The sequence below is a fragment of the Mus pahari genome, chromosome 15 (genome assembly GCF_900095145.1).
Source record: "Mus pahari chromosome 15, PAHARI_EIJ_v1.1, whole genome shotgun sequence".
Lineage (NCBI taxonomy): Eukaryota > Metazoa > Chordata > Mammalia > Rodentia > Muridae > Mus > Mus pahari.
The window spans coordinates 47,104,817-47,126,736 of record NC_034604.1 but is presented as its reverse complement, the minus strand read 5'-3'; the positions used below and the strand labels follow the sequence as shown (position 1 = coordinate 47,126,736).

At 41.7% G+C, this 21,920-nt stretch overlaps 1 protein-coding gene across 5 annotated transcripts in view; it reads right to left on the bottom strand.

Annotated features, from left to right (window-relative positions):
• Positions 1-213: 213 nt before the first annotated feature.
• Positions 214-21,920, bottom strand: part of Sncaip (synuclein alpha interacting protein) — a 144,057-nt gene continuing 122,350 nt past the window's right edge. For 2 of the 5 annotated variants that reach the window (XM_021214509.2, XM_021214510.1), the window contains exons 7-12: positions 19,953-20,078; positions 16,595-16,764; positions 10,313-10,405; positions 8,673-9,732; positions 7,473-7,543; positions 214-842 (exon numbers count right to left, since the gene is read on the bottom strand). In XM_021214509.2, the coding sequence (XP_021070168.1) occupies positions 758-842; positions 7,473-7,543; positions 8,673-9,732; positions 10,313-10,405; positions 16,595-16,764; positions 19,953-20,078 (1,605 nt within the window). In that variant the 3' untranslated portion in view covers positions 214-757. Of the gene's footprint in view, positions 843-1,054; positions 1,166-7,472; positions 7,544-8,672; positions 9,733-10,312; positions 10,406-16,594; positions 16,765-19,952; positions 20,079-21,920 lie in introns of all 5 variants that reach the window. The other 3 variants (XM_021214513.2, XM_021214512.1, XM_029547107.1) reach the window with 2 other exon arrangements.

Sequence of the window (21,920 nt, the reverse complement as noted above, 5' to 3'; positions counted from 1 at the left end):
GGACTAAACCTTTAGTTACTATTTGTGTTTTCCCATGTCAACGCTGAGTTTTGAGAAGGCAGGAGAACCACTTGCTTTTCATTCTTGTCTAATCTCCCCAGGCTTAAAGACGTCTAAAATGTTTTATTTGTCCCCTCCTCATGAGAAACCAGCTAAATAGCCCCAGTTTGCTCTTGATATCAAGTGTCAGCAATCAAAATCCTTTCAAAGGCCTTTTAGAAATCAGCACATCACAGATTTATTAGAAAGTCGATGCCCCATGCCCAGAGTTGGCTGTTAAAAATGTTCAATTTTCTTTATTAAAAAAGTAGAAATGACAGAAAAACACTCTGGACAGAAAATAAAACCAGTGACCTGGCCTCACTGAGCTGAGCCGCAGCTGCCCTTGTGATGGAGAAAGTGAATATCTATCAACATTAGCAAATCCTCATGCAATTCACAAAACACCAACAGTGTCAGGTCCTGGCAGATGTGCTTTGAGAAGACTGAATCAACCAAGTGTCCAATGTTTCAATGCATACATTGCCAGATCATGTTTTCAAATAGTATATTAAAAAAAAACCAAACAAACAAGTTCTATCTACAGACATGGTCCAAAATGTATCTTATAACAAGTCTCATATTATAAATTTAAGGCATCCAGATATTCTGCTCGGCTGGTGAGGTGTTGTTCTCATGGTCTGATTGCCACAGTGGACAGTCCATTAACTTCCAACGGTGGCCGGTGGGCATGTGTGAGACTCATGGTAAGGGTAATTTATAAGAAGAGTTCCTTCGGCTCTGGCTCAGCAGTGTGCTTCACGTGGTAAGTTTTCGTTGCATTTCTTTTGATGTCATTATGCCTACGCAGAGAGAAACCACAGGACAAAATTAGATAAAGCTATGATCAAGTTACAAGATGATGCTGCTGCTAAAGAGCTCACCAAAAATGGGAATCACCCCCAAAGCATACTGAGGAGCATTTCATTCCAGGAGGCAAATTATTTGCTTTTCCTATAAACCACTGTTTAAATGTAATGAAAACAGTCATCACATAAAAAACGCACACACTTACTGAACGCATTCGAATTTGTCTCCAGAAGCAATCTCTCCACCATACTGGTCGGAACCCAGGCACTCTGTAGTCACGGGGATTTTATCAGGGACAAACACAATAGGATGTTTGCTGGTCGGATGAAAGCGAGACAGTTTTGGTTTTGTTTTAAATAATTTCCTTACAAGGACTTATTTGTGACACTTTGAATGCTACAGGAACCTGGAGCCTTGAGAGTTTGCAAAGAAGGCTTTTAGGCACGATTGCTGAGTGACATGTTGAAAGACTACAAATAGGTGAAGGCACAGAAACCAGAAAACTTGGCAACGTGAGAGCTGTTTCCCCTCAGTACTCACTGTCTACTAGGTCTGTGGAAGAAGAGGACAAAGGAACAGATGTTCTTTTATAAGTGGATTTCCCTCTGGATAATATGCATATTCTTTTTCAGGAGCTGCTAGGTACATACCATTCAGAAGCTTCGGCAGAGGTGCTAGCCTTTGTTAGTGGGGAAGCCCGTATCCTAAGTTCTAACTGATGGTATGTAAGATACACTCAAATGCTTTTCTGGTAATGGTTCTTACATTTGGATGCAGGACAAGCCCAAATGTGGCTTTATGACCTCAAAACCATGCTTGCTTACTGCTATGGCTTAGACATGGTTGGAGTGTGTCGTCCCCCCCCCCCAAGGGCTTATGTGTGTAAGTTTCAAGAAACTATGGAACTTAGAGGAGGAGATCTTGGAATCCCCCTGACTGAGTCCTTTATAAGAAGAAATAGTCTGGGGATAGAGTTCAGTGGGAGAGTGTTTGGCTAGAATGCATAAAGCCCTGGGTTCAATATCAAACACTCAGAGGAAAAAAAAAAAGGAAAGAGAGAGAAGAGAGCAGAGGGAAGGAGAGGCTAAAAATGGATTTACTGTTAATATGAACTCTTGAGCCAGGATGATCAAATTCAAATGCTGGCTCCACAGTTTATAGCCATCATTACTGTATAATCTTGGGCAAGATGCATAATCATCTATGTCTTTTTCCAGTGTGCAAAATATGGATAATAATAGGATCTGCCATATATATCATCATGAAGATTAAAAGAGCAAAGATGTATAAAGCGTCTGGAATATTTGCTGGGCTATTTTAAGTGTGCTCACATTTTTATCATCCATAGTGGCGTGCCAGTAGTTGATATGGATAATATCTGAAACTGACAATTTCTATAAACATGGTATTTAGAAATACAGAATACTGAAGAAAATATGACAGAAAAGGGCATGGTAGGCTCAGAAGAATATGGATAGTGAATGGATGGGGCACTGCAGGAGATGGCAGGCTTTTTTACTGATTAATTTTGTTCTTTGGTAATTTCACACATGTATGTAATATATTCTGACCCCTCTATCTCTCTCTCCATTCTCTCTTCTCTTCCTCTCCCCTTTCTATAGGTGTTCCCCCTCATCTCTACCTCTCTACCAGTTCCTCCCTGAACTTCCTGACCTGTGGTTTTGTTTTGTGATCCACTTAATTTAGCCAGGACCACTGGTATGAGCATTGGATTGGAGCGACCCCCTGAAGTCTGTTGTGACCGCTAATGGGTACCCATCTGAAGGTAGAGATTCTTTCTCTTCAGTCTATCATTAGCAAATAGCTCAGTAGGAAAGGGTGGGGCCTCCTCAGCCCTTCTCCCAAATTTTCCTGATGGATGAACAGCCAGCTTTTGTCTTGTTATTATTATTCTTATGCATTCATATATAATCTTGATAGAAATTTAATTAAAATAAATAAGCTAAAAGGTTTCATTCTAGGTTAAAGATACCATAGTTCCCACTTTTTCTGAAAGGGTGTTTTTACTTTGGTAGAACGGAATGTTGTTTTAATCATCCTAAGAAGAGCCCTGTTTCTGCAGGGGAAAACCTAGTTGGATTACAGAATGCCAAGTCCAAACCAAGTAAACTGTAAATTTGCGATATTGAATACGATAATAAGTCAGCCTTCCCTGAATCCTTCAATTACCCAACCTCCAACTGCCAGAATTCAAGAGAACAAAAAGTGGGTAATTCTGGCACAAATTATTCAGATAATTGTTGTGCCTCGACTTCACTCTTGGATATGAAATCACATTCTGAGTGACCAAAATTAAAAAGGAGGAGAGCATCACGTTTAAATAACTGGTTTTCAAGTAATCCAGCATGCTGAATCATCTAGGCACACATTCCATGTTTCCACAGCACGTGGCAATCCCACAGGAACAGACAGGATCAGTGTGCATGGCTCATAGCCTGCTACACGGTCCCCCTGCTCACCAGAGGAAGAGGCCACTAAGTCTTCCTTAGTTTTACTTGTAGCTTATCTATATGGCTTGTCTACTAAGAGATGGGATTCTGTTTCAAAATTGAATGAGTGATTTATTTCTTGAATTGACACTGGAGAAGGGAGACATAAGACTCAAATGTACTGATAGAGCATTAACTCCTTCCCCCAGAGCCCCCAGGATAATACAGCAAGGTTTTCTTTCACTTCTTATTTCTTTCCCCTTTTCTTCTGTTAGGCACCTTTTCTTTCCAAATATTTACGAAGCCTCTTCCATAGGCCAGGCACCATGCTAGACACTGAGTGTACACGGGTGCTCTTAAGGGTGATTGAGCTCATGACGCTCTGGCAATCGTTTTTATTCCTATCCTCCTTTGAATCTCTTTACTATGACTGCCCGTGTTCAGAAACCATGCTTTACTATGGTGAAGAATGTATGTTTATGTGGGTGAGGGGAGTGCACATGTATGAACATGTTCATATGATTGTTTGTATGTGTGCAGGTACACATGCACACGTGTACACAGGTACGTGGATGACAGAGGATAGGATCAAATGCTGACCCTCAGGAGTTATCTAACTTCTTTCCTGAGCTTGAGCTTCTCGTGGGTTTGGAGTTCACCGACGTTTGGTCATCTAGTTGGCCACAGAACACCATGGGTCAGCCCATTTCTACTGACTCAGTACTGGGAGTCCAAGCCCACACCACTATGACTAACATTTTTATGTGTGTTCTGGGTTCAAGTCTCCATATCTGCACAGCAAGTACTTTACTGGTTGTGTGATTTTGCCAGTTTCCCCAAGTAGATGCTTTTTTGATGAAAATGTGGAAAAGAAAGCTGTGGCCACCCAAGGGTGTGGCTCAGACAAGGTTCTATCTGTGCCGATTTCAATCAACCTCTACATCTCTAAAATCCAGCCTTTAGAGAGGTCTGGGTAGGCTCTATTCTCATACTATCCAAAGATGCCCTTAGTAATGGCAGACTTATGGTATAGCTATAACATGGTAAGACATATCTTCTTTGATACTTCACAATTGTACCTTCAGGAGTGAGGAAAACAGAACAGAGAGGGGGGAAATGAGCTTGTCTTAGGATTTCTCACTATGATTAAATTGAGCTGAGCATGCTAAAGAATGTGTCCTGGTAGGGTAGTTTTAGTTTCTAAGGAGGAGTTCTCCTTTCTCCTCTCTATGAGCAGCAGCAACCCATTGGGATAGTGGCATCAGTCCTAGCCCTATGCCAAAAATATCATTATCTTTGAAGTAGCATTGAACATCTTGAAATCTATGAAAAATCTTTTGACATTAGCTCTTGGCTTTATATATATAATTCTTAATGTGCCTACTTCATAGATAACAAGTGGCATTCTAAGTTTTGATGGCTTCATGTCTTTTTAAGGAGTCCTCTTATGTTGGTGCTAGGATTGGGGGGCTAAGCTTTCAAGAAAGAGTGTCACAGACTTAGAGAGGGTGTTGTTGGGGGTAGCCATATTCTGCAACAAGCTACCCCAGGCATTCCCAAACTGGGAAATGGATGCTTCATTGGCATTTTAAGACTAGTGATAGAACACATTCCTTTAGTGTTGTAAAAACAAAACCTAGTGAACTTATACTCTTGGAAGAAAAAAAGAAAAGATAAACCTGTTTTTCTATAAATCAAGTCATCTTCTGGAGATGAGAACCTGAGAAGACTGTTCAAAGCAATAAGGTTGGATCTAACTTTAAGGACCACTGAAAAGAAATTCAAGACTCTTTGCTATCATCTTGTGATCAATTTAGAAAACTAAAAGCTGTCAAGAACCCTGGTCCAGAACTGAATGACGTTCTTTAAAATGCTGCATTTATTGGTCCTACTTTTCTTTTACCAAGAAAAACTTAAAAAAAAAATAATTCTTAGAAACTAGGTTGTGATTCCAGAGTCCTGGAGTTGATACCACACTCACATCTACTGACAAGGGGAGTCAGTAGCAGGAACCTGTCAATACCTCCACTCAAAGTCTAGGCACCCCTCCACTATTTCAAGAAGCTAGTTGATGTTCTAGCAAGGTTTTTGGTCAAGATCTGAAGTCGACCTCTGATAGGTGAACCTCTGCACTCAGCTCCCACAGGTAAATGCTGCAGGCACCAGAGTTAGTTCTATCTTATTCATTTAAACATCTTTCTAGCCTTAATTCCTCAGAGGAACCTTTATTTCAGGCAAAGAGGCATCCTTCATTCGTCTGTGGAATGGACCAGGCTTATGCTATCTGTGTGCAAGTGATGCAGAGAGAATAAAAATTTATTCTCTTCATTGTAAAAAAGAAACAATAAACAAACAGACTAGACTTCCTGTTTTAAATGGAAGTCATGCCAAACTAAAACCATAATAAAGTATATATTAGGATATAGGGTAGTGAGATGGGGTCTGGGTGTTCATTCAATACTGTGACTATACATCTTGTTAGGGTTTTCTAAGTATTTGGCATTGAATTCAAACCTTGTCACTACAGCAGGCCAGTGAATCTGCTAGCTAAATAGCGGAGCCTTTAGGAGGACTGTTCCCTGAGTGCAGTGGGAAAGTACTAGTTGTCTCAGACAACCGAGTGGCCCTCTAACCTCATTCTGTACTCTGAATCTTTGTAACCCTATTCAACTGAAAGGTTCGGCTTTGTTCCTTTCCTTGTAAAAAGGCAGGGTGAAACATTTCTGGCAGGAAGGATCTGCTGTGACATTAATTATCTTGTTCCCAGTTGCTCTAGGAGTCTGGAAGGCATTTTCCTTTCTGCTTCCAGGGAGTTTGCCAAGTCTTTGTGCGTCCTTGTCTCAGGCACAAAAGCCTAAGTTTCGAGACACCAGGAAGACACATCCAACCCAAGACAGGCGCAGGAAAGGTGCGAGAATGGGGAACCAGGCTGAGTTGAGTAGAAGCTGGATAGTATCAAGATTGGGAAGGGCAAGGTTCTTTTCATGTCACTTTCTCATCTCTAACACTGGCACTGAACAACACTGAACAGGAGCCTCTGTCACAGGATGGCTGGAAGCAGTCCTGACTGCATTCAGACCACCTGCCAGCCAGCTGCTCACTAGTGGCTGTTAAGAATCTAAGGCGGTCTTCCTTCAATGCACCGAATTTTAATGAGACCCCTGATGATATCCCGCTAATAGGACTAAGCTTTGTTTTCCATCCAGACTGTACATAGACACAAGCAGACTAAATCTGATCTAGGGAGGGACAAAAAGAGATTTCTGGAAATTTTGTATTTTGAACGAAAATCTGTATGTCTAGTACACAAATTCTTTGGAGGATTCTTGAGGGATGCTGAATACCACGTCATGGTTTTTAAATTTCTGAAATGTTTTAAAACCAACAGTTTGCGTTTAAAAAGGGCTTCGAGGTTTAACACTTCTCAAATAAACCAGAGAGGAACTGACACATTAACATTTCCTGTAGCTCCGCCCACTTCCTGCCAGGTCAGGAAACACATACTGCACCTCAGAAAGTTTTTGCCCAAAGAGAAGTCCTAGTCACTCACTGGTGACAAGGTCCTCTTTCTTGTACCTACACAGACCGTGCATTTGGGGTTGTGAACATTTTGTTTGAGAAAGACTCTTATTTTATCCTTGGACCTTCATCAAGAATGGCTTCTGAACCGGAAGTGGTTTACAGTGCTAAGTGGAAAAGTTTCCCACGGCAGAGGCCCGCTTCTGAGAGGCATGGTCCCTCTTTCATCAGCAGAATGATGACAAAAAGCACCTGAGGTTTATCAGTAGTGCTGAAGCAAAAACCCCAGCTTACACTTGAAGATCTGATTTCTGAAGGGCAGCTGACCTTCTATTCTTACTTGGCACTAAGCTCCCTTAAAATGCAAACAGAAGGCCAAAGTCAACAGAGGAATATAGTGAGTTTGTGAACAGAGTAGACTCTCCGAACTGATGCTAGGATAAAGCCCCTCCAATGGGTACCAGCTGCCTTCCTAGGACCTACCTTCCACCTGAAGCCACGTCTCTTTGAGAGAAAGGTTGTAAGAGTCTTCTCTCCCTTGGTTCTATATCCTATGCCCCCTGCTTAAAAACATTGCAGCTGCATCATTTCAAAGCTCATGCAACTCTAAGCAAAGGCATGGCAGTGCCGCACAGTGCACTCTATGCCACATACCGTGCATAGTCACGTAGATGCTCTTCAACCAGCGCATTAGAGGGAAGATGGATACAGCTGCCGTACATCGCCTAGAGAAGTGCAATTAAGAATTACCTGACAACATGCAACAAGCTTATCACATGCACAGGCCCGGGTTAATCCAAGGCATGCAGGAGATATTAGAGAAAAGGTGTACAGGAAACTGTGGAGGTGGTTTTAGCGTTATTATGGCTTTAATTTTTAAAGCAAAAGGACTAGAGTCTTAGCTGGAATATGCTTTTCTCTAGATAAGACAAATACTTGGTAAAGTCATTTATAATAAGGGAGATGGTAGATAATTTAAAAATTGGTGATGAGGCTGTTGAGATAGTACACATAAAACTTGATTCGGTATCACAGCAAGAAATACAGATAGTTCTTAAGACTGTTGTAATAGCAACCCAACAAAGAATAAATGATAAGCTTCCGATACACTACTGGGTAGTTTAGTAAATGGAATAGTGAATGATCCAAGGCATTCCTTCCACGGAGAGCTTTGCACTTTGGCTGCTACACTGTTTTTGATGGCATGGCAAGTACAGAGCATGCAGAAATCACTGCCTAAAATGCTGTTCCTATCTCTTATTCTTAGAGATGGGTTTCCAAGAAATGCTGTTAGAAATGACTTCATAATGCGTTCTGCCTTCTCCTGTCCACTGGCAAGCCCTTCAGTCTCTCCAGTATCTAATCAACACTTAGAGATGTGTGTGCTAACAGGCTATGTGGCAGTCCCTAGGGGATATTCATTTCAAAGGTTATTTGAGTTGAGTAGTTTAGAAGAAATGGGATTTCTATTTATGTGCTTTTAAAGTGGGCCTGAGTACCCAGTCCACAAGGAGAACAAATTCTTCCCGAGGCAGAATCAGTGCCAACAAAGGACCAATTTAATGCTGACGGGTGGTTCCATCTTATATAAATGCCTCTTAGATTACAACTCCTAATGCCCAAAGCACAAGAAACTGGGATCAGACCTAATCTGTGATTTCTTTACCCACTTTTCTCTGCATTCTTCACAGTGCAAGGGCATTTATTTGAAGCTGACATGTTTCATTAAAAATATATGAATTTCTGAATTTTGGGGTGACCTCCCCTCAAGGTGGCACAAGTCAGTAACCTGGGCTTTAACAATAACACAATCAATTAAAAGGAATACAAGCACAGTCTCCAGATAGCACTCACTGCCTTATTCTTTCCTTTGCTCGCGGGGCTCACAGGATTCCCCTTGGCATCTGCTGTCTTCCTTCCAAGTGACGTCAAGGGTAGTGTGCAGGTCTTCAGCTGGCTGGCTGGCTGGTAGTTATTATTGTTGTTCTGATTACCACTTAAACTCTCCATGATGGATCGGAAGGTTCCGAAAGGCCTTTTCATTTGTTCTCCAGATTCACTAGTCCTCTGGGGGGCCCTGCCCCTATCTTTGTCTTTTTCTCCATTTATTTCAAGGCCAGTTTGCTCCATTTGTACGACAGGCTCCTCAAAGGTCACTCTGAGTTTTGAGTTTTGGGATGTCCGGCGCTTGGATGACGGAGACTTGAGGGCACTCTTGGGGCTTGTGGCAACTTTCTGGGCAGTGGTACTGTCAGGACTGGACTGAGTGGCTTCTGTGGAAGGCTGGGTTGGAGGAGTCATCCCCAGGCCTGGACCATGGGAGTCCAAGTCTGGTTCACTGCTCTCTGAGGTGGGAGATGGGCTGTGTCCATCCAGGGATTTGGAGGCCTTCATACCAAAAGGAAACCTGCGACCTGATGCCAGAGAGTGTTTCTTTATCATCAGGTGTAAGCTTTCTGCGCTGTCTACATTCTCCACACTTTCCACAATGGGCTGTGGCCTCGGCCTGTCTGCTCTTTTCACAGGAGTATTTTTGGGGTCTTCAGAGTTGTTTGAGTCCGTGTCAGATTCACTCAACGATCTCTGCATCAGCTGCCTCAGTCTGGCTAGCTTCAGTTCCCTCTTCTCTAGTGGGATTTTTTTCGAATTCCTAGAGGATACCTGAGCATCCTGGAATTCCAATGACAGCTTTTCCTGGGTGCAGACATTCTCTGATATTTCTTTCCCCAGTAACTGACGTAGGATTTTATCTGAGTCTTCATCTTTTCCTTTGGTCCTAGCCCTGCTGGAGACGGGCAAGCTTCCAAGAACTTGTATTCCCTCCTGGGCTCCCACTTTGCTTTTGCCTGTAGACTCCTCATCGGTATCTAGAATTTTCCACTGGGACTTTCTAGAAGCTGGTGAGGAGGGTGAACTGAAAGGAAGATGAAGGAAACATAAGATGGTTTCCTACTGCACTTAATGCATCCATAAGACCTTGCACAGCCTTTGATATGATTAGTGATTTGTGGAAAACAAGATTAGAATTACTTAACATTTTCCTCAGAGCAATTAACAAAGACTCCATTCTATCAGCTGTAGCCAGAGCAGAACATGTCCTAAACTTTATGGCTACAGAATTGGTCTGTTTTATTGTTTACGCACCACTTTTGTGTGAATTTCCTTACTTCTGTTTCCCATAATACAATCACCCTATACATCCTTATTCTCATTTCATGGATCAGCACATGTTCACATTTGTGACAAACAGTGAAGAAATTAATAGCTCATGTGGTACAAAGAAATAAAAAAAAAGCTGGAAACTACCCCAGGTCCTGTGATCCCAGACACAGACGTTTCATTGTCATATCTTTTAATTTATGTTTATAGGAGTAAAGTATTTTCTGTTGTCATCTTCTTGAAAAATGTTAAACAGAATAAACAGAATACTAGAGGAATATTTAAGGATTTCATCAAATACCCAACAACTCAAATAACAACGTAACTGGGATTACCTGGGTGAAGAAGGGAGTGACTTGCCCTCTGATTTCTGGGCTTCTAGAAGTTGTTGGAGTTGACTCTGCAGTGTGACACGCTCCACTGTCTGCCTGTAGGAAATAACCAAGGGACACAATGTCTGATGCATAGCCACTGGAAAACTAGAGGGAGAAGAATCTTTGTGAAAACTCAGCAAATGGCAATTCGTTCAGAAGCTTTAAAACGTGTTTAGTCTCCATCCTCACAGTTCAGAGAGTTTCCCAAGGAAGCAATCAAAAGTACTGAAAAGGACAGTTATTGTTCACATTTGTGACAAACCATGAAGAAATTAATAGCTCATCAGTAAGAATGAAGGAATTTCAATCACTCCTGCAATGGCAATTATTAAAGCAATTTTACATGAATACCTATGGACATACCAAAAATTGTCTAATATTTGTGTATGTATATTATACTTTACTAGTCTTTTTGTTTGTTTGTGTGTTTGTTTGTTTGTTTGTTTTTCAAGACAGGGTTTCTCTGAGTAGCTCTGGTTGTCCTGCAACTCACTCTGTAGACCAGGCTGGCCTCGAACTCAGAAATCCACCTGCCTCTGCCTCCCAAGTGCTGGGATTAAAGGCATGCGCCACCATCGCCCGGCCTACTTTACTAGTCTTAAATGAAACAAAGAATACCATACACATTATGTGTAATACATTCTAATTTGTGTGTGCGTTTGTGTATGTGTGCATGAATGTGCACATGGAGATCAGAAATTGCTGTTACATGTTTTCCTCAACTGCTCTGCATCTTAGCTTTTGAGAAAGGTTTCTCATTAAACTGGGGGCTCATGGTTCATCTAGAGTGGCTGGCCAGCAAGCTTTAGGGGACCTCCTTGTCTCCGCCTAATAATAGCAGGATTATGGGTGCAAGCAGCTAAGGCTGCTGTTATTACTCTAGGACGTTTCTCTCTTCTCCATCACTAGAGCAAACATCTAGAAGATTGCATTTCAAAATGTTACTGATGACTTCTAAGTTATTGTATTTCTTTGTTTTTGAGACAGGGTCTCTCTCTGTGTAGCCCTAGATGGCTTGAAACTCACTATGTAGACCAGGCTAGCCCACTGACTTCTGCTTATGTCTGTCTCCTTAGTGCTGGGATTAACGGCATAGGGCACTTTGCTTAGAAATTTTAAAAAGTGTTTACAATGGTTACAGACAGTTTACTAATCATAAAAATATAATTAAACACAACACAAAACAACTACCTGTACTTTGGGTAACGAGAGACTTTTGTATTCTCTTACAAAAAGGGAAAATTAATGCACAGTAACAGTCCATTTCTTCAGGACATAAGAGTATATGTAACAGAATGTGCTTTAAAGTTAAGAAAATAGGTTGAAGGTCAAAGCTACAGGAAGAAAAATCATTTAGAAAATATATACTAATTACTATAGAAATTGGTATTAGTTAATAAACTTGACTCTGTTTTATTCAGATGTTTAGTTTTTGAGACAGGGTCTCTGTCTGTCACCTTGTGTGGTCTAGGGTTTACCATTTAGAGGGGCCTGGCCTTGAACTCACAGAGCACCTTCTGCCTCAGCCTTCCAAATTCTGGGATTAAAGCAAATTAACTCTTATTCTACAGGAATGAGAAGCATTTTATTTTTAATACAGTATTTGACAGTTTCCCAAGAATGTTTATCCACGTCCAAATCCCCAGAAGGCATAAATATGTCATTTTTAATAGCGAAAGGGAAGTGACATTGAATACACCTGATGTAATATGAAGGTTTCACCTGGAGGCTACTTTACCCTGCTCACACAAGCCTTTCACGGGGGGGGGGAGGGGAAGGAGATTAGAAATATGGGAAGGACTTGATCCTGCTGCCGATGTCATACGTAGAGAAAGGAGATCATGGGCTACAGGATGCAGCTAGGCGACCCCATTTAGCAGCCAGAAGGACAGCATGAACGCCACAAGGGGATGGATCCTGCAGCAGTATGAACGAGAAGAATGTGCACTCACCCTACAGCCTGTTTTCTAGGAAAGTGACTTGTAAACACCTAGATCTTAGCATTGCAACATGCCCGCTGACACCCTAACCTACGAAAATATAAAGTAAGAGTGTCTTCTGTTAAGTCAGAAATTTTGTGATAGTTTTGTTATAAGCAACAGGAAACTAGTATGGTTAGCATAAAAATAGTAACAGTTCTCAGGAGCTGGGACATAGAACTAAATGGAGGGGCTGAAAGTATTACAATTACTACCTGATCTTAGGTATGAACTAGAGGAACGTTGGTCCCCATTTTGGCCCTGGTTTGGGCTTTGATGACAAACCTGGCTAGAGTTTTGAGACCTTTCTCAGTCACTTCCATGTCAGGGTGGCTCAGCAAGACCTGTTTGGCTTTGCCTCTGCCACAGTTGCTGAGGTAGAGCTTTGCCATTGACCCTGTCAGTCACTCCATACCCTCTGTCACCCTTTCCTGCCTCCTGTATCATCTAACCCCACCAAAGGTCCCCCTCCCTATGTTCTGAACTTATATAAGCTACAGGCTGATGCCATAAAGCTGAGTTCCTGCTTCGAAAAGACTCCTGGCTTGGTGTGTTTCTTTTGGGCCATTGACACTCAATATCCCACTCAGCCCCAGAGAGACCCTGGTGGGACCGGGACCTCTCTCCTCTCGCCTGGACCTGTATATATATATATATATATATATATATATATACACACACACACACACACACATATATATATATCTGTATATATAGTTTACTAGGTGTATTTCAGTCCTTATGACACAATTTAAAAAATCACATTTGACATCAGTTGGGTTGACTGGAATCACTGGAACAATGGAGAACACTCTTATTCTTTAGATTTGCTTCCAGAAAGAATCTATCAGCCTTAAACCCAGAGAGGAAACTATTTTTATACTGTGTCAGTGACTGCTGTCAGAGTATCACAAACTCAGTGGTTTAAACAACAGGAAAATTAAAAAAAAATTTTAATTTTAATTCTATGTGTACATGTGAGTGCTTACATATGTGCCTTGCAACCTCAACGGTCAAAAGAGGCTGTCAGGTCCCTTGGCATGAGAGTCCCAGGTATTTGTTGGAAATAGTCTTTTGCAAAAGCAGCATGTGCTATTAGCTACAAAACCATCTCTCCATCTCCAGACAAAAACAAGTTATCACCTCACAGTTTTGGAGGCCCAAGTAGATTAAGATTAAAGTTAGCCATGTTGTTTCTTCTGAGGACATGTTGTTGTCTATACTGTCCCTTAGGATCTATTACTGGCAAATGTTGGTTTCATGGTTTGTTGATATCTCCCCATGAACACTGCCTTCATGTTTACATGATGTACCCTCTGTGTATATGGCTGTCTCCATTTTTTTTAATAGAGGTACTTGACATTGGGTTAGGACTCACCCCACGACCCTACTCGTACTCAAGATCTTCTGTGACTATCTGATTTCCAAATAAGGCTACAATGAAATATTAGGGCTTAGTACCTTCCTGGTGGAGGCAGAATCCAGTTCCAAATACCTAGGCTTAGTAAGAGGGACTTCAAAAGAACTGAGGTTTGCCATTTCTAGACAATAGTAATGGCTATACCCAGGTGGTAACAGCATTTGAAAAGAAGGAGGAGGAGGAGGAGGAGGGGAGAGGAGGAGGAGGAAGAGGGAGGAAGAAATGATGACAATGATGATGATGATGATGAAAAGGAAGGGGAAGGGGGAGGGGAGGAGGAGGAGAAGGAGGAGGAGAAGGGGAGGTGGAGAAGGAGAAGCAGGAGGAGGATGAGAAGAAGAAGAGGAAGAGGAAGAGGAAGAGGAAGAAGAAGAAAAAGAAACAGCAGCATTCAAGGCTATCTGGCCCCAGAGCTCACGATGGGCAAAGCTCAGGTGTTTTCCAGCCTTGTAAATTATTTCCTACCCTGCCCCTGTCTGTTACTAATGTCCCACAGCCTAAAAGACACAGAGCTCTGAGACTGTATCTGGTTTTTCTCCATATACACTTCTGGGTTTTCTCAGTTCATCAAAGTACATAATACATGAACGATCAGTACCCACAAGAACACTTTACCTATATGTCCCTGGGCTAACAATGTTTGCCCATAGCACTTGGACTTCAAGACAGATGAATGACTATTGTCTGTCAGGGTATAGGGATTGTTTATCCCAGAATAATTAACAGAAGAGAGTGGTCAGGAACTTGAATTTGCAAAGTACATTAATAAAACAGCAACATGGCTATTCAGCTTATGAAAAAGAATCAGAGTAGGGTATAAAAGCTGATATTTAAAGAAGTCTGTTTTTCTGGGTATGAAATTTCAGGACAAATATTTGTAACTGGCTGTGATCAGTTAGTTGTAAACACCACTACTCTTGGACCAGTGCGGGACAAATATTTTATTGGATAATTTTCAAGTTCCTCTTTTTGCATATGCCCATTCATCACTGGAGGGAGTAGATGATGCTGCGACATTTTTGGAAAGACATTGGGTAATAACTGCTTACATCACCAAGATTTTAGGATTGAACCTGGGGCCTCTGCATGTTAGGCAACTGCTCTACCACTGAGTTATGGTCTCAGCTCCTCTATTTACACTTTTAAAATGCATGCCTTCTATTCTAGCTATTCCCTATCCAGAACTTATTTTCAGGAAGCTACATTAGTACATAAAGACTTATGTAAGAGTCTGTTCACTGTGGAAAATAACTTAGTGAGTTATTAGGTTACTAATTAATGTACAGTCTTTCTTCAACGACAGCCAGCTACAATGAGACCTTGAAGTCTGCCCAGATTACCTGCCATAGAGTTTTGTTTAAGAGGGCAGTGGATTCTTGGAGGTAATCCTTTACATTTTAGGTTTAAAGTTTTCATTTTCTAAGAATAACTTATTACTTTAGATGCCAGCAACATGAGGTCAGAGAGGATTGTATCTCTGAGGCAAGAGACAAGGGGCTGCCTGAGCTCAGGGAAGACACACACACACAGGGTTCAAGGCCACATCACAGTGTTACATGACTCTGTAACCTATTAAGGTCTGTTATCCATCCTGCTCCTGACGTAAGTAAGTGGTATATAGGATACACTGAAGCCTGGTAGAGGCCTGGAGAGATGGTTCAGTGGTTAGAGTCTTTGTCTGCTCTTCCAGGGTGGTAATTCCCAGACCCCACAAGGTGGCTTACAACAATCTGTGACATTAGTTCCAGGGGTTCTGGTGACATCATCTCCTGGTCCGTGTGGGCAACAGGCACACACATAGTACACAGACAAATATGCGGGCAAAACATCCATACACATAGAGTAAACATGATTTTTTTAAAAACTAGAATAGATTTATCACCCAGTATACTAATATTATATTGTACTATATTGTTCTACAGCACACCATAAATATCACTATTAATTGTATGTGAATATGCACATATCTTAAAAATCAGATTTTACATTTTTCCTCTAAAATTTAGTTTAATGCTTAAAAAATCTTTCTCCTTTTAATCTGTCAACTTGTTGGAATTCCGATTCCAATTATCAAGAAAACTTCAATATGGCAGTTGCTATTTGTTCTGTAAGATCTCTAAGGGTTGAAGTTGTTTCCTCAGGCTAACTTCTTAGTTTCTAGAATCCTACCCAATGTACTTGTATCCCTTCTCATCTTCTCCGAGTATTTATTTTTGTGGTCATCTTTCTGAATGCTCCTCTGACACCTGACAGACAATGTATACCAGTTTGGCAATCAGTCAAGGAAAGAACTGACTTAAAAAAAAAAAATCACACTTCCATTCTGAAAGCTAATTAAAACTCTGCTTCATTTTTTTTTTCCCAACACATTTGCTGCTGATGGGTATCAAGCCACTTATTTACCTGTAATTTCCCAAAGACACACTCTCCTTGTTGAGAAAATGGAAATGGGGGTTCTCTCTAATCTTCCCCCTTTCTCATACTCTTCCCGATTCCCTGACACTAAGGGTGAAAGTCCTGAGAAGATGCCTGCAAGCTGCCCAAGCCACGCTACAAGCCCCCGAAGTGACAAGAATGCGGACAGATGCTTTCTCTCCACAAAGACTAATTCCCTGCTGGCAAACTTGCTCTGCACCTCCTGGCTTAGTACAATTTTGCCTTTTTAGAGCTGTTATGCTCGGTGTGAACACCGGCTGTGAGCACCTAGGATGGAGGAAGAAGAGATGAGAGCGCCAAGACTAGACTCCCTTTATAACTAGAATGAAGGAAGCTTTCCCGAGCCCTTGGCTGAGATTTAAACACATCAAATCCAAATCAGACTCCAGGAATCACGTGTGCACTTACTCCTTTAGCTGCTTGGTCAACTTTACCACTTGTGAGGCCAGTGACATGCAGGTCTCTACCACCACGAGGTACCGGGAGCATAGGGTGTGGCCGTGCCGCTCAGCACTCTGGGAGGGCTTTTCCCCAGCGTGGTTCTGCATTGTGACATTCGCTCCGTACTCCACCAGGGTCTGCCAGAAAATACAAAAACATGAGATTGTATCGGGACTTTCTTTTTTGAAACAGATTTGTGTGCATGAGCGCACGCGCGCATGCATGTGTGTGTGTGTGTGTGTGTGTGTGTGTGTGTGTGTGTGTGTGTGTGTGCCGAGTCCAGAAGAGGACATCAGATCCCTAGAGCTGGAGTTATTGATTCTTGTTGCTTAGTGTAGGTGCTGGAAACTGAACTTGGAACCTTTGGATGAACAGCAAGCACTCTTAAACGTTGAACTATCTCTCTAGCTCCAGGACTTCCTTCTAAACATTTTTTTTTTTAATTTTAAGAGAATGCTGGGTAGAAATTTTCTCATTACTCCAAAGGCAATTATTTATCAGAAACCATGGTGTGCTATGGGTGGGAAACACCAATTCAGAGAAAAGCATTGCTAGTGATCTTCCTAGCTGATGGCAGTGGCCTCTCCCTTCAGAGCCAACAAAGATAGAACCAAGCTGACATTACTACTCTCTTCCCCACTGGTAGCCTAGAGGCGCAGATCCAGCAAACCCTTTCTTTTATGAGATAAACAGTGCAATGTTTGTGGTATTTTGTCATTTTGATGGTTGGGGGTCCAAAAGAAAGCATTCTTAAAGCCAGAGGTATCTCTAGGATATGGAGTGGAATTCTGTCTCTTCTTATTCTTTTGGATAACTGGTTTTGGGGTGACATTTGCTTAGGTCTTGCTAGGCCTACACGATGAAGAAAAGAATAACTGGAAAGAAAGAGATGGTACAGGGCAGGGGTTAGCAACCTGTGGTCACCACCCCTTTGAGGGTCAAGCAACCCTTTCATAGAGTTGCCTAAGACCACTCTGAAATTTTACATTACAATTCTGCACAATAATTACAGCTAGGAAGTAGCAGTGGAAATACTTTTATGGTTGGGGGTCACCACAACACGAGGAACAGAATTAAAGAGTCACAGCTTTAGGAAGGCTGAGAACCACTGCTCCTAGTAGCATGGTTGAGTCTGAGAAGCAGTTTACTGGGGGCATGGCAAAGATATAGCTTGAGCAGACTTCATAGTAGAGAACTTGGTGTGAACTTGACTCTTTCCCAAGGGAGAGGGTTCTCTAGAGTAGCGGGCAATGGATACATCAGAGATGGAAGGAACTGTATGAGGTAAGGGAGATAAAGCAGGAGCTAGATCTCTCACGTCAAATACCAGTGGAGATACACCAGAGCATCCCTGAAATGCCGGGAGGTTGCCATCGAACATGACACCGAGCAGAGCCAGATAGATGAAGAGGCCGTGAAGCAACGACTCCCAAGGAAGCCATAGCCTTTCTCAGCTGAATAAGAGGACATTTTAATTTCTTTCTTAATGCTGTCTCTTTGTTTTTGACAGTGCAGTTGGAATGGGGGAGGGTAGATCCTCCGGGGTGTGTTTAAAAACTAATCGTGCCTCATGTGATTTTTCTCATCTACAGTCTGAATGTGGAGAAGAATAACAGTGTTTGAATCAGACCTAACATTGAGGTTTAAAACTGTTCTGAAGTAAGATTTTAATAGTAAAAAGCAAGTGGAAAGGTTATAGCACTTGGGCAAAGAACTGTGAACAGAAGAGGGATAGTTCACAGTGCATGGCTGAAAGCAATAGTTTAAAACATGACAGTGGTTTCATTGCAAGACTGTGATGTTGTTAGAGTCTGCAAGGAGGCTGTCACATGAATATTAATAACCTGCTGATCCTGACATATTCTTTGATGACACGATGATACTGAAAACTCAGCTTATTTTGGTAGTGATGATTTCCAACCCCCCAAAAACAGTTGTGTTGAATATCTTAGGCTGCTAGATTCAGAGGTCATCAAAGAGTTCTCCATGAAAGGTCAGCTTTCCATAAAGCCACTTCCTCCCCCCCTGGCTCCTTCTCAGGGTGTCACGGAGACCCTGTCAGCAAGGAGCTCCAAGAGGCTCAGGATAAAGCTGCACTGTTGTTCTTGTTCTTGACTCTGATCCCTGCAGTCTTGGTCCCCTTTTCACCCATAAGGCCTCTTACTTGCTCTCGTCTCTCATCAGTATTATTTTTTTTAATCTCACACACGATGGATAGATCTCGTCTGAGTTATCCAAGTTTCTATGGTGTCTAGTGCCAAAAACATCATCTGTGTGAAGTGGAATGATGGATGCCCGGGAAGGACCGACCATTTCTCTTCATATATTAAAAAGGAAGTAGCTAAAATTTAAATAGAAATAGTAGCATGACCTGGGTTTCTTCAGGGTTCAGCCACTTATTAGCTTATGAAATGTTTATTTCAGGATTCTTAAGCATTGTTTCATCAAATGAAAAGATGCATCTTTAAAAAAAAAAACAAAACTTCATTCATATGTCTGTCTTCCATAGAAAAGCACCAGGGTTCTTTTGAATCGCTTTGCGTACATTGGTAAGAATTTTGACCTTCTCTCCACTCTCCACTTTCTTATCACTCCTTTCGAAGATGGTATCTTAAATTAGGAGATGCATAATTGCCAACGCCTATGTGAGGACATCCAGGTATTCTGAATATTCCCTCTTCTAAGTTAGCTCTCCCAAGAGATGTGTAAATGCAGGTCCTCTAGAGAGCTTCCTGGGATTCTCAGCTTTTTTGTTTTTATTAATCTCCTCACCATCATATCATGGTTTTGGCATACCTTCTCGTGATTTTTCTGAGCAGCTGGCTCTCGCTGCCCATTGCTCTGTCTCAGCTGTAGTCTTCTCTTCCTGTAGAGACCCTATGCCTTGTGACTTAAGTCAATGGCCACAATTCTTTCCCTTCCCCTGTGGCTCTGCTTAATAATCTCTAGCTATCACTGTGCACAGGGAACATGAGACTGTTTAGGAGGCATTGTTGGGCTAGAAGTCTGAGGCTACTTGAGGCTCTTCAGGGAAACCAAGGTCAGTCAAGGCTCTGCCTGGTCTGATGAAGGCCCAGGGAATCAATTGTCTAGCTCTGGGTCTTCTGAGTGCATTTATGAAGCCCAGTCCTACACCACAGAGAAAGGAGACTACGGTCTAGCTTACCACCCCTAGTCTACAATACAAAAGCTGATTTAGTATTTTCCTAAAAGCAAAAGTTCTCCCTTCCCACTATGGTTCCTTCCTTCCTTCTCTCCTCTCCCCCTATTTCTCTGTTTTATTTCTTGTTACCCCTTCCCGACTTTGAAACAGCAGGCTATGCACCTGAATGCATCCAAGGTAGCCATGTTGTGAGGCGACATGAACAGCACTGTTGCCTTCCCGGTCCACTTCATCCAATGAGATGCCTTGTTCTTGCATGAACTGAAGAAGCCACAGAAGGATCTTTTCCTATAAACACAAGAGTACTTGGGATGAGCGGGCTATTGTACAGAGAAGTTGAATATAAAGACAGAAGGAAAGGACGTTTTTAACTCATGAGCAGCATGTAACATCAAACATTGCTTATCATATTAAAAAGAAGATTCCTATTTAGTGCGCATTGGAAACCTCTGGGTCTAACTGAAATGAGAAAGAGGATCACATAGAGGATTTTCAAAGCAGGAAGTCACCTTGGAAACGGTCTTGTTACTTATGCTACCGAAGGGGGAAAAGATTCACAGAAAGTCTCCATCCCCAGAGTCACATACCTAGACAGATCTGAAGTTGGAACCCAAACCCTGGTCTTTGATTCAAGTCTCTTAGGCAGTGTTTTCAGTTCTGTGAAGCTGCCCATAGGCTTCAAGCCAGTTATCACAGGTTTTAGACAACCAAGATGAGACAACACCATTTACTCTTGAATTTACATTACAAATCCATGACTCCTAATCCTGAACATCCTCCAGTCTACAGACTGAACATGAATCAACACACCAAGCTGTCGAGTACAAGATAACCTTGCTGAGATAAAGCAGGAACTTTTTGTCTTTGTCTGTCACCAAGGGTGGGTAGTATTCTAAAAGTATTATGATCTCTTTTCTGTCATACCAAACGGAAGGAACCAAATGCTCAGAGACCAAATCTTTCAAAAGAAGAGACCTCGAGCAAGCAGTGGAGATGTTTCATCTGCTTGTAGGTCACCCACCGAATGACTTGTGGTATTTTCATATCATGGGTTTTGGAGAAAGCAAGGAGATGGGGTTTCACTGTTTTAAAATAGAAAAATTAAATATAAAGTTTAAAGGAATGGGAAGGATAAAAACAACAGCAGGACGCTTAGTGGGTGGAACATGACATTTAAAAAGATGATCATGTGTTTGAAATAGCCTTGGAATTTTTTTCTTCTTAACCTTTTAAAGGATTTTTGCCCCCTCTGGTTATTTGCTCAGACTGGTCATGAACTTTTTATACTTTTTTTTTTTTTGGATTAAATTTGCCTTCATCTTTTGAACATGCCAGCTAATCTGCTAAAGGAATGTTGGATCCAAACAGCTAACTCCTTTCATGTTTTCCTCTCTGCTGGTGAACAGGGCACTGTTTAGTAAGTGATCTGTGAGACACAGAGGACAGACCGAATGTTTGTGCCACACTCTGTCCAAGCAAGCAAGCTGAAGGAAGACCCTTCAAAGACAAAGTGAGGAAAGTGGAAGTGATTCCTACATCTGAGCAAGAAGGCACCTGGGAAATCGGGATGAATACTACCTGCAGATGTAAATGAACTTTGTAGAGAATCAAAGGAGATCCTCAAGGGTCCCCCCCAAATGAGGTGAGGCTGAGCCTGGAGACTCAAGTTGAGATTTAGAAATTGGAGAAGAAAATCTGATAGGGTTAACTCTCTTCTTCAAAGGCCAGCTTACAGAAAACTGGAGCTGATGTTGGGACCAGAATGGGTAATGTTTTTATGTGCTTGAGGCAATAGAATGGCTGTCTTACTTTTCCTAGTTAACTAGGGTTAGAACAGTGGATTTTTTCTTTTTCTTTCTTTCTTTCTTTCTTCTTTCTTTCTTTCTTTCTTTCTTTCTTTCTTTCTTTCTTTCTTTCTTTCTTCCTTTTCCTTTTTCTTCTTCTTCTTCTTCTTCTTCTTCTTCTTCTTCTTCTTCTTCTTCTTCTTCTTCTTCTTCTTCTTCTTCTTCTTCTTCTTCTTCTTTTTCTTCTTCTTCTTTCTTCTTTCTTCTTCCTTCTTCTTCCTTCTTCTTCTTCTTCTTCCTCTTCCTCCTCCTCCTCCTCCTCCTCCTCACAGTAGGAAATGTTTAA